General features: G+C 33.5%; 1 protein-coding gene and 1 long non-coding RNA gene across 4 annotated transcripts; one reads left to right on the forward strand and one right to left on the reverse strand.

Annotated features, from left to right (window-relative positions):
* Positions 1–2,793: 2,793 nt before the first annotated feature.
* LOC102625831 (protein argonaute 7) lies at positions 2,794–6,851 on the forward strand. Of its 3 annotated transcripts, none has more exons than XM_006483033.4 (3): positions 2,794–3,369; positions 3,961–5,197; positions 5,346–6,851. In XM_006483033.4, the coding sequence occupies exons 1-3, from the start codon at positions 2,964–2,966 to the stop codon at positions 6,802–6,804; spliced, it is 3,102 nt and encodes a 1,033-aa protein (XP_006483096.1). In that variant the 5' UTR covers positions 2,794–2,963; the 3' UTR covers positions 6,805–6,851. The 3 variants fall into 3 exon arrangements, with proteins under 3 accessions (XP_006483096.1, XP_024957356.1, XP_052296262.1); XM_025101588.2 differs by having other exon boundaries at positions 3,970–5,197; XM_052440302.1 differs by having other exon boundaries at positions 3,230–3,369; positions 3,906–5,197.
* A 399-nt stretch (positions 6,852–7,250) lies between these two features.
* Positions 7,251–9,991, reverse strand: LOC107177656 (uncharacterized). The gene is made up of 2 exons (XR_001508640.3): positions 9,944–9,991; positions 7,251–7,490 (listed from the first exon to the last, which is right to left on the reverse strand). It is a non-coding gene; the product is annotated as an uncharacterized LOC107177656 (long non-coding RNA).
* Between the last annotated feature and the right edge of the window lie 2,886 nt (positions 9,992–12,877).

Here is a 12,877-nt window from a genome sequence, read left to right on the forward strand (position 1 = left end):
AAATTATATATATCTGGAGTATTTTTATCCGTTGAGCACTTTAACTAATTTGTTGGAGATCTTGTGGGTTATAGAGATGGTAAAGCAAATGCACAAAAGCGGAAAAGGTCTTTTCATTGGTCACCACAATGAAGAAAGTTATAAAGCAAGAAATGAAAGTGAGACAAATTAAGATGAGCTATCATCATCTTTATTAGTTGTTGTGTATTGATTGAACAAGTCTGAGATTTTCTTACTCCCAATTCAGTGAGGATTATCAATTAACAAACAGTTTAATTAATTCACTAACTTGGGTAATTGTCAATTCCTCTGGGAAGTTAACCACAAGGTCAAAGCGTTGTACTCAGAGCTAATGTGATCGTTCCAAGTGTCACGTTCTGCTAAGTTGGAAACTATATGATGTCTGACCCGATCTTACATTTTTGTCATATGTGTTGAAGAATTCATGAACAGAAGGAATGAATTGACTATAGTGGGAAATGATGTGGTCCTAATCTTATTATAAAACTTAGGCTCCACATTAATCATAATGTCTCTCATCGTCACATTCCAACCATGTTTATCCTTAAAAAATTATCAAAAAACCACCTTCCCAAGTGCATGAAATGGCCCATTTCCCATCTCCACTACCACTAAACATGTTAGACAAAAGTCTAGGCAAAAGATAGGCTAGCTGCAACTATGGCTGGTTTCAATGAAATACGCATGATCAACACCAAAAAAAAAAAAGAGTTTTCATAGAATTAGAATAGAAGATTCCTACCTAATCCTCCTGACAAATGATCAACTAGAAATACCATTAATTTATAGGGCTCTTAAATAGGGTTGCAACGTACACTCCCTGCTGTGGTGTGTCATTACCAAATTAAGCAGCACCTACACAAAAAAAATTATACTGCTCATGCAGTGGATTTTTAAACTCACTCGCAATCCGTAGTAGGTTTTTTTTGCTGATTTTCTCATTTAAAATCACAAATATTAAAAAAAATATTTTTAAATAATGAATAAAAACTTAAATGATATAATTCAAATTATAATTTTATAACAATAGCCAAAATTCTGCAAACAATACTCAATTCTAGATTTTATCGATGTAAATAAGAAATTAAAATTTCAACATTAAAATATATTAATCTAACATAAAATATTTCTGTTGTAGACAAATCATCATCACTAATATCAATATCTTGATCCATCTTTTAATCAATATACAAGTATTATCAACATTATTAATAAGTAAATTTTATACAACTACTGTTTACAACTAATTAAACAAATAAAAACCTAACTTTAGTAAGTAATCATTAGGTTCAAGTCATTAAAACAAAATAAACAAAATCAATCAAATTAAAATAAAATATGAGTAATATTAAAATTAAAAATTATAAAATTTCTACCTATTAAAAGCTTATTGTATCTATCTTAATATTATATATATATATATATATAGAGAGAGAGAGAGAGAGAGAGAGAGAGAGAGAGAGAGAGAGAGAGGTTAAGTTAAGGAATTGGGAACTTTAATTTACATATATTTATGATTAATTTTTTAATGTAATTTTATGATTAAAATTAAAAATATAAATAATTAAAATAAAGAATGCGGGTTGGCGGATACTTGCATTGGTATGTAGCAGTTTTTCTTCTCAATATCAACACCACCAATAATTCACCGGGGGGTTTAAGATTGAAATATTAAACCCACCAACAACTCACAAAATTACCCGCAGTGGACGGATTTAGGCAAGTTTGCAGGTTGACATGTAATATTGACATCCCTATTCTTAAACGTTTAATAGCTTCTTCTTTTTTTAATTTCTAGGTTTTTATTTTTTATATTAAGAAAGAAATTTGTAGTTCATGGTTGCATAAATTTGACATTAAGATGTCGTTTTCTTTGTAGCTCAAAAAGCATTTTTAAAATGAGCATCCTCCTTTATAAATAATTATAAAGTGGGTAAATTTCACCTATATTAGTGCAAAATTTTTTAGTTGTATTTGATAAACTCTCAAATTATGCTACACATAAATGCCAGTGACATGCACCCATTTGTAAATTGTTACAGTAGTATATAGTAATACAAAACTTAAAAAAGACGTTAAATTCTAGTTGTTGGGTAAGCATATTTGTTGAAGCTGGTTTCAAACTCAAAAGAAGAATTAACGTTAACTCTATACTTGGCAATTTGGTTAATTTTGCATTTGCTTTTGTATCGTGTCACCCACTCTTATTATTTTAATAATTCTGCAGTCTGGTCACTGGTGTCCCTAATAGTTCCAACATGTGTAAAACACAAGCTTTATTTTTCATTGATCTTAAATTAGTCTATGTTAATGATGAAGTTGATTTACACGATGATGCTAAAAGGATTCAAAAGATAGTATTATAGGGGGAAAAAAAAGATTTTTAAAATAAAATTTGACCAAAACCCCGCATGAAAACTCCAATCACCATCAGCCAAGAACAGTTATTTTTGAAAATGAAATTTAGGCCTTTCCCTTTCCCTTTCCCACCTCATTTATAATTTGACTACAAAAGCATTCAAGCAAAAGGCCCCTAATGAAACGGCCAGCATTGCCAAATTTGCTTGACACATAGTCAATGACTCATAAAGAGATATACCTGAAGCCTAACATTGTGCTTGTTTACACGCATTGCATAGCTCCAAAAAGACATTTGCTGCCCTTTCACTGCTAACGTGTGACCATTTTTAACTTTCTTTTGAGGCAAGGCCAGATACAATAGTTTCGTTTTGAATATCACATTCATCGTATTTATACGTGTAGGTGTAACATAAAGCCTCTTGAGAATCAAGAAACACTAGACACAAAGAACCTCAGCTACTAAAGCCTCAGCTCTCTTTATTTCCTTTATTTTCCTCTCCCTTGCAATAACTACATCTCCTGTTCTGCCACTTTCATATCAAAACACTACTGCCTTTGCTTCTTTCTCACTCAATCAACTCATGGAAGAAACAGCAGATGAGTCCAATGCAAACAAGAAATGCAATAACAACAACAACAACACCAACAGCAAAACAAGAACTTTTAGAGGCAGTACTAATACTAATCCTCACAGGCACCAGTATCAGTATCAATATCAGTATCAGTACCAGTACCAGCAACATCATCAGCTGTGGCAATATTCAAACCATTTTGGGTTCTGTAACCAAAACCAGCATCAAAATTACTACCCAGCTTTGCTTCCTTTGCCTCCTACTATTCCTTTGCAACTTGCCTTAGCTCCACCTCTTCCTCAAAACCAAAGCTTTGTATCAAAAACCCATTTGCACAAACCTTCATGTAAGCTCCATAACCCTTCTCTTGCTACTTCCTCTGATACCCATGCCCATGTTGTTAATATTTCACCAGGTAACCCAATATGTTTATGGTTCTAAACTTTTTTGCTTCTTCTTCTTCTTATTATTATTATTTTAAATGCAAATATGGTTTAAGCATAGGATTCTGTGTTCGAACTGGGGAATCTTCGTCTTAATATGGAAGCAGATTTATTTTTCCCTTTTCGTTGATTGTTTTTGTAGGCTTTTTTACTCTGAAGATTTATATTTGTTGGCTGGTTTCAGTGTGTGTGTGAAAAAGAAAAAAAAAGTTTTTTTTTCATTGTCTGTGTGATAAAAAAGAAAAAAAAAGTGTTTTTTTTTTATTATTTCAAAAAGCTAAAGCCTTCAAGAGAGGAAATGTTTATTATTCTGTTGGTCTTTTTTGAAATCAAAAAGGAAAATCAAAATTTTTGTTTCAATATCTCTCATTTGACCGCTTTTGATTTTGTTTTTCAGCAATAAGGATGATATTGTTGCCAAAATGATACTTTTTGATTGTTTTCATGTATGAATCTGGTAGTAGCTTTTGAAATATCACTTAAACTGGAATGAGATCTTATCATACAGGTGTTCATGAGTTCTACATATCAGTTGGCTAACTATTTCTTTGAACTCACGTAAGCATCTCCAGAGGGGCTTTGCAGGAGAAACAAGGTAGCTGTTAAAGGAAATGATGGAAGAAGGATCACGGGTGCCAAAACACAAGCACTTGTCGCTGCAAGGAGGCCAGATGCTGGTGGTGTAGAAGGGGCAGTGATTTCTCTCCTTGCCAATCATTTTCTAGTCCAATTGGACCCATCACAGAGGATTTTCCATTACAATGTTGAAATGTCACCAAGTCCTTCCAAGGAAGTTGCGCGACTGATCAAACAAAAACTCGTGGAGGAAAATTCTTCTATGCTTTCTGGTGCTTATCCTGCATTTGATGGCAGAAAAAACATTTACAGTCCTGTTGAATTCGAAAATGATAGGCTTGAGTTCTTCGTTAGCCTCCCTATTCCTACTAGCAAGTCGGTGTTGCCTTCTGGAGAACTCAAGGAATTGATACACAAGCAGCATCAGCTGAAACTGTTTCGTATAAATATCAAACTTGTGTCAAAGTATGATGGAAAGGAATTGAGTAGATACTTGAGCAAAGAGGACAATGATTGGATCCCACTCCCTCAGGATTATCTCCATGCTTTGGATGTTGTCTTGAGGGAGAACCCGAGCGAGAAATGTATACCTGTGGGGAGATCACTATATTCGTCTTCAATGGGAGGTGCAAAGGAAATTGGAGGAGGAGCTGTTGGATTGAGAGGATTCTTTCAGAGTCTTAGACCAACACAACAAGGACTGTCCCTCAATGTGGATTCCTCTGTTAGTGCTTTCCATGAAAGCGTTGGAGTAATTCCCTACTTGCAAAAGCGTCTTGAGTTTCTTAAAGACCTTTCCCAAAGGAAGACGAGAGGCTTGAGTGGTGATCAAAAGAAAGAAGTGGAGAGGGCCCTGAAGAACATCAGGGTCTTTGTTTGCCATAGAGAAACGGTACAGAGATACCGGGTTTATGGTTTGACTGAAGAAGTTACTGAAAATCTTTGGTTTGCAGACAGGGATGGAAAGAATATAAGGCTTCTGAGTTACTTCAAGGATCACTACAATTATAACATACAATTTAGAAATTTACCATGTTTGCAGATCAGTAGGAGCAAACCATGTTATCTTCCTATGGAGCTTTGCATGATTTGCGAAGGCCAGAAGTTCCTTGGGAAGCTTTCAGATGATCAGACAGCAAGAATACTTAAGATGGGTTGCCAAAGGCCAAAAGAAAGAAAGGCTATGATAGATGGAGTCATGCGAGGACCTGTTGGTCCAACAAGGTAACTTCAATACTAGTTAGAAAGATCCATTAATGAAGAGATATTTTTCAGTTATCTTGAAACTTGATTGTGATGAATAAGATCATCACTACTTATTTTGATATCTTAAGTTCTTTTCTCTGATGGATTTAGAATTTTTTCTTGACAGTGGCAACCAGGGAAGAGAATTCAAACTCCATGTTTCAAGGGAAATGACAAGATTGAATGGGAGAATACTCCAACCTCCAAAGCTAAAGCTTGGTGATGGAGGCCACATAAGAGATCTTGTTCCTTGCCGCCATGACCGCCAATGGAACTTTCTTGAGAGTCATGTCTTTGAAGGAACACGAATTGAAAGGTGGGCACTGTTAAGTTTTGGTGGCAGCCATGATCAGAAGTCCGCCATTCCGAAGTTCATTTGCCAGTTATCTCAACGGTGTGAGCAATTGGGAATCTTTCTTAACAAAAGTACAATCATTAGCCCTCAATTTGAACAAACCCATGTGCTTAATAATGTTTCTCTCTTGGAATCTAAACTCAAGAAAATCCATGAAGCTGCCTCAAACAATCTCCAGCTTCTCATATGTGTTATGGAAAGGAAGCACAAGGGGTACGCAGATTTGAAACGAATAGCAGAAACTAGTGTTGGGGTTGTAAGTCAGTGTTGCTTGTACTCAAATCTTGGCAAGTTGAGTTCACAGTTTCTGGCAAATTTGGCTCTCAAGATCAATGCCAAGGTTGGTGGGTGCACAGTAGCTTTGTACAACTCATTACCCTCTCAGATACCGCGCCTTTTCTTTCCTGATGAGCCAGTAATCTTTATGGGAGCTGATGTCACTCATCCTCACCCACTAGATGATTTCAGTCCATCTGTTGCAGCCGTGGTTGGCAGCATGAACTGGCCAGCGGCTAACAAGTATGCGTCAAGGATGAGGTCCCAAACACATCGACAAGAAATAATCCAAGATCTTGGTATGATGGTTGGAGAATTACTTGATGACTTTTACCATGAATTAAACAAACTTCCTCGGAGAATAATCTTCTTCAGAGATGGGGTAAGTGAAACTCAATTTTATAAAGTGCTGCAAGAGGAACTACAATCGATCAGAGAAGCTTGTTCAAGATTTCCTGGTTATAGTCCTCCCATTACGTTTGTAGTGGTACAAAAGAGACACCACACAAGGCTGTTTCCATATGACAATGATCCATCTTCAGCTCACAATCAATCTTCTGATGAAAACATTCCTCCAGGGACTGTTGTAGATACTGTGATAACTCATCCAAGGGAATTTGATTTCTATCTTTGCAGCCACTGGGGAGTTAAGGGAACAAGCAGGCCAACACATTATCATATTCTATGGGATGATAACAAGTTCACTTCTGATGAACTACAGAAGCTAGTTTACAATCTGTGCTACACGTTTGTGAGGTGCACTAAGCCTGTTTCATTGGTGCCTCCGGCTTACTATGCCCATTTGGCTGCATACAGAGGTAGACTTTACCTTGAACGTTCAGAGTCAGCAACTTTAATGGGAAGTTCTTCTGCAATCTGCCGAGCTGCCCCTCCAAAGGCGGCGCCTCTACCAAAACTTAGTGAGAATGTTAAGAAACTCATGTTCTACTGCTAATTGTTCATGCCACATCATTGCATATCCAAAGAAACTCATGTTCTACTGCTAATTGTTCATGCCGCATCATTGCATATCCAGAACTATCGAATTGTATTCACTCTAATGCAATAAAAATTTAGTCCAGTATATATATTGCAAGATTAGACACTATAGCTAGCTATTTTACGTAGGCTAACCCAAGAATGAGTTGCTAATTATTGGATTTAAGGCCTACTAAATGAAGCAATTTGTTGTGACGTCTCCTATTAATTAAGAAACAAATGACAAGTTGCTAATCTCAAATTAGAAGAAAAAAAGGATCTTAAATAGTTGGATCAATGTGAAGACAAAAGCCAAATCAGTTTAGATACTTCCAAAACAACCAATGCTTTTTGGAAAGGAATAATTACTCTACTTAGTAATTAGTTCACTGTATGATTAGCCCCACAAGAAATAATGATTAGTTTGTTCCATAATAATTTGACAAATGAAACATACTTTTAAGCAGAATCTTGTCACTTACATTAAAATAAAGTATAAAATCCAATGTGAATAAAATGCTGTACTACAAAAGAGTTCAGTGATTTAACATCTCCATCTTTTGAATCAATAATGGGCTTTATTTATTTTTCTTGATTCTTTTTGAGATATATACAACATGGGCGCAGTTGACTTCATGTTTTTGAAGATTACCTATAAGGTCCCTGAGCAAAAATTTAAAAAAAAAACATCGAGGTCATTTGCCGAAGTTACTCCTATTTCTGAAAGCAACAAATACTATGTCATTACAGTAACTACTGAGCATGTATGTGTATGACCCGGAAAGCATGACCGGTCGCAGAAAAGATTGAAGAATAAGCAGAGATAGGATCTAGCTGCTTCAGCCTTTAGGCCAGTTTTGGGACCATAAAAAAGGGCATCCCAATTTTGAAAAAAAAAAAAAAAAGACTGATTAAGAGTTTCTTCAAAAATGCTGCATGGCTGGTATCTTTGTCAGTTGTATATTATACCTATTTTCAATGCATGCAGCATTAGGATGAAGAAGAGGTGACAGAGTCGCTGGAGTTGCATAATTCAGACGCAAAAGAAAACAATAAATAAAGCCACTTCCGTATAGCTGACCCACCAAAATATAGAGAACAACTTTATCATTTAAATCCATGAGATTTTACATTATTTCATATGTGCTCGCATATTATTTAAATATTTATTCAAATAGGTCCAATAGATCTTCTAACATTAGAGCTTCTACAAATGAAACTCCTGAGAGAAAAAATTGATTGTCCAATTGTCGGTTTATAATGTTGGGGATAAATTTCACCTGCATTAACTAGTAGTAAAAGTTCTAAAGAAAGTCTGAAGGAAAAAAGAAAAAAAAACTTACAAAAATGATTTCTTTTCTTGACCATTGGGCAACAATTAGGAGTTGCCATTAGAAAACTATTATACTAATACAATAAGAGTTGTCACTAGAGGTGGGCAAAACTAAAACAAACTTGTAAAATTACCCGCTCAGTTTAATTTTTAAGGGTTCAATTCAGTTTTTTTTGTAAAAAAAATGAATATTTCAATTCGATATAAAAATAAATACTTTTGATTCAATTTTTAGTTTAAATTTTCAAATCTAAAAACCGAATTGAAAAACTAAAAAAATAATTTTTAAATTAAAAAAAATATCATGTGGCCTTGAGGGGTGGGTCGAATTGAACGGGACCCAAAAAATTCAATTCGATTCGGAGTTTTATAACTAAAAAAGAAAAATATGTATTAATACTGAAACCTAACTGAATGTAAATTTCTGATTTTTTGAAATTCTCAAACCAAACCGAACTGAAATTTTTTGATTTATTTCGAAACCAAACTGATCTGAACTAGTGCCCACCCTTAGTTATCACTAGGAAACTTTTATGCTAATAAATTTTATTACTCTGTATACTCATATGTTAAATTTAAAAAATTAAGCTTTATTTTCTGTACTCTTTAAAATATCAAAAATGACCTTACTGAAACCACTTAAATTGCTTTATTCAAAACACTAATTAAACTATTTAACACACTAAAAAAAATTAATAATGATTTAGTATATACATCACTAGAATCAAATTATGTTGTAAATAAAATCTTTAACATAAGTTTTAGTTATTAGTTCTTGTTATTAAAGAATTTGTTCAAAATAGTTTTTACACCTCAATTTTTTAACATAAAAATTTAAAAAAAAAGGCCATGTGGCCAAAAAAAAAAGACAAAAGAAGAAGAAGAAGAAGAGAAAGAAAAGAAGGAGACAACAACAAAAGATACTTTTAATTTTTTTTTTTTGAAAATCAAAAGGAAAAAATATGTTCAAAACATTTTAAGAATTGATTTGGTCATTAGTAATAAAATTTTAGGGTTTATGGTAAGAGGAATTATAAATTGAATAGTGAGTGTGCTATATGAGTGTTCAAAATAATTATATTATATTATTTTATAGGAGAGAGTCCTTAATAGTAATTCATATAATGGATATTTTTATGATAAAATATTTCATTAAAATAATAGTGTTCAGAGTAAATTTTAGAGTATAAATAATCTCATCCTTAATTATATGATATCTCCAATAAATATTTTAGCAATTTCATCAAGCTACTTTAAGCATCATTAAAGCACAATAATCATCTCGATTTATTCAAATGATTCAAAGAAGTTATTCAAATTGAATCCAACAAGGGTATGAAGAAGTAAGCTACACAACTAATTTACAGAGACACATGTATGTATGTATGTATGTATGTTTGTTGTAGGTAGATAGGTAAGTAGGTATAAATTTGTTAAAATAATATATTGATATTTTGAATAATATCTTTTAAAAAATACATTGTAAAAATTCCATTTAAAAATTTAAAATTTAAGATTTTTATTTTTATCTTAAAAGAATATATATAAATGAGTTTCTAAATTCAAAATAAAGAAAGAGTTTTCCAATTTTTGCTTTGATCTACCCAACCCAAGTTATGTATTGAAAATGAGAAAATGTAAGGAAGAAGGGGAAGTGGATGATAAAATCCAAACAAGAATCAGAGAGAACAAGGGGTGAGGCGGGGGTGGTAGCAATTAATGAGAGAAAGAAAAGAACAAAATAAGAGCTAACAAAAGATAGGGTTTCAAGTAAAAAGGCTACCCGCTCTGACTTTCGACTTCCCCTTTTGTCTCTTCAGCTCTGGCTCTGTCTCTCTCTCTCTCTCTCTCTCTCTCTCTCTCTCTGTAATCTGTATCAGCCTCGGCCTCAGGCGTCAGCAACGTATGGCCGCTTTCACCTCGCGCCCCCCCCCCCAATCACCATTAATATTTCTCTCTTACTTTGCTTTCTTTTTCATTTTTTTATTTTTTACCTTTTTTTGGTTTTTGGCGTCTATCACCATCGGAAAGACTTTTGTGTGGTACACGGTCACAGCAACGGACAGAAGTACTCAGAAATAAACGTGGGTTTAGACAGAACGTAGGGACCACCAGTTAGCCTCTCATCTACGTGACACGTGGTATTTTGGCCTTTTGAGGCCTTCGTATCACGAGTTAAGAATTTTTCGCAGCATATTGGTGCGACAATTAGATAATTATTGTCCAAAACAATTGTTAAGTAAGCCAGCCTTGAATTTTTTTGATGAGTTAAGTGAGAATGCTTGCAGAGGAACTAAAGAGAAAGAGAAAAGAGAGCAAGTAAGCTAGAGAACATTTGTATTATTCATAAAAGTGTGCACAAGAGCCTGCTTAGTTGCTAAGAGTTGTTTGCATGTAATGCTATTTGACAAAGCCCCTATTTACTGGGAGACTTGCCTAGTTCCACTAAGATTTAGAACCTTCCAATCAAATTTAGAGAGTTTTCATGATATAGAGAGCTCTTATTTATGCAACGTCCTAGAAAGTTACACATACAAGTGCCTAGAGCATTCACATTCTACATGTATCTAAATAGTTTTTCGATATTTACGAGTGAAAGTAGAGTTCTAGAGTGGGAGCCTTCTGGATAGCTTGAAACTTATGCGGCCCATAACTTCCAGCTGCTCTTACTATCATCTTTTTTTCTGCATCTCTTAATTAGCTATCTTTTTAGTTTGTTCCCCCCTCCCTCTTTTCTTCAATTTTGCAACATCTAATTAATTTTAGGGAGATTTTAGTTTCTTCCTACTGAAATTAATATATACCCCTTATTCTATTGTTTTCATAATATTCAATAGCTTTCTCTCATAAAAAAAAAAAATTAAGGAAAGACAGGTAAATAAGTAATTTCCTTAATATTTGATTGTTAGAATATAAAATATATACTTAGTATAAGGAAAAAAAAAGTTAAAAATAACAAAAGTACCATAAACATGCATTTAAAAACAATGGTAAGACTATAAAATTATAATGTCAGGAAGATTATAAGGTATTATAAAAACAGTAGAGGGGCAAGCGGTATGTATTGATTTCAATAGGAGGAAATTGACAACTACTTTTCATTTAATGTGCTAATAATATTTTATATCATATATATAGATTTTTTTTTTTGGTTTTCCTTAAATCCAATATAAAAAATGAGTTTTTATAGATAGAACAAATTAGTGGTATATTTACTATTTGGTAATGGAAATGGGGTTAGAATGGAAATGACGATTTAGAATAAAAAATTTGTTTGTTTCAACTATAGTAATTGGAATCGAAATGAATGGTATTTTCTTTTATGTGTTTATTTTGTTCTAGAATCGAAATAACTTTTGCAAGTGATTAAATTGTCTTTAGTTAACTATTATTATCATTGTCATCGTAATAAATATTAACAATAAATAAATTAGAAATAACAACAAAAATACAACAACAAGAACAACAGCAACAACAATACGAAATTAAAAATAAGTACAAAAACAATAGATAAATGAAATTAGAGAGCAACGGCAGTGTTGGGAAATCAGCAAGTGGTAGTGACAATAAGAGAGTAACAACGACGAGTGCAGATGGTGCTGTGCAATGATTAACAACGACTGCAGTGCAAGGCTAACCTTTCGTGTTTGATTGGACATGTGTGATGGTTTCTGCGACTACCGGCGACGTGACATGGGTTCAATTGGCTGCTGATTCTCATCAACAATAAAAGGGATTAGGGTTTCGACGAGCTGAATTGAACTTGGGCATTTTGTTTTATTTTACTTTTAGATTGAGAATATATTTAGTATTAAGAAATATTGATCAGATAAAATAATCAATACCGAGAATGAGATTTCAATTTCCAACCCCCTGGAGATTATTAACTCATTTCTCATACTCAAATGATTGTGAAACCCACCAATTTAATTCTCATTCCCTTAGTTTAAAAGTGAACATATTATTCATTTTCATTCTCTAATTTCTCATTTTCATTATTAACTAATAAACGCACCGCAGCAAAAACTGAAAAAAAGGCACTTCCCATCATTTTTTTGAGAAATTTGTAAAATTAAACTTACCATCAAAACCGAATCCTGTCCAAAATAATATCTTAAATGAGACTTTTTCAAAATTTTCCCCCTTTTTCCATTTTTTACGAATTATGTTTTTTCAACAATTTTTCATCTCGGTATGATATCATCGGAAACATTATTCATGGTGACGATGAGGGATAAGTTTTCCTGGCAAAAAGGTAAATACATAATTGTTATTTTTACCAGAATAAATAAATAAATAAATAATTGAACTGAATAAAAATACAATTTTCTATTTCACGATTATCGAGGAAATAAGTGATGAGAGATTCTGCGTGACGTCGCCGGATTCCTTCTGTCGGCAACGGGAACTTGTTGACACACAACTCGACAGCCCGTCAAACAAAATAAGTTAACTACATCTAGCTTTCCGTCAAATCAAACCCCACACACATCAATTCCAGCTCAAATCTGCTCTCCCCTTTCCTTTTATTTAATTTCTTTTTCTTTTTCAAATTTTAAATAAAGAGATTTTCCCTCCATTCTGATTGATTGATCATTGATTGATCTAGCAGATGGTATCAACCCTCAACCCTAAGCCTAATTTCTAACATAATAGATGTTGTCAAATGATAAAAACAACAAGACATGTGCATGAGTTTCATGTGCGGTCCAATCTC

Source organism: Citrus sinensis, chromosome 4 (genome assembly GCF_022201045.2).
Source record: "Citrus sinensis cultivar Valencia sweet orange chromosome 4, DVS_A1.0, whole genome shotgun sequence".
Classification (NCBI taxonomy): Eukaryota; Viridiplantae; Streptophyta; class Magnoliopsida; order Sapindales; family Rutaceae; genus Citrus; species Citrus sinensis.

Excerpts from the sequence above, each read along its gene's own strand:
- LOC102625831 (XM_006483033.4), top strand. The coding sequence starts at position 2,964 with ATGGAAGAAACAGCAGATGAGTCCAATGCAAACAAGAAATGCAATAAC. Across the intron at positions 3,370-3,960 it reads TGTTGTTAATATTTCACCAG|CATCTCCAGAGGGGCTTTGC; the intron begins GTAACCCAATAT and ends AACTCACGTAAG. Across the intron at positions 5,198-5,345 it reads GGACCTGTTGGTCCAACAAG|TGGCAACCAGGGAAGAGAAT; the intron begins GTAACTTCAATA and ends TTTTCTTGACAG.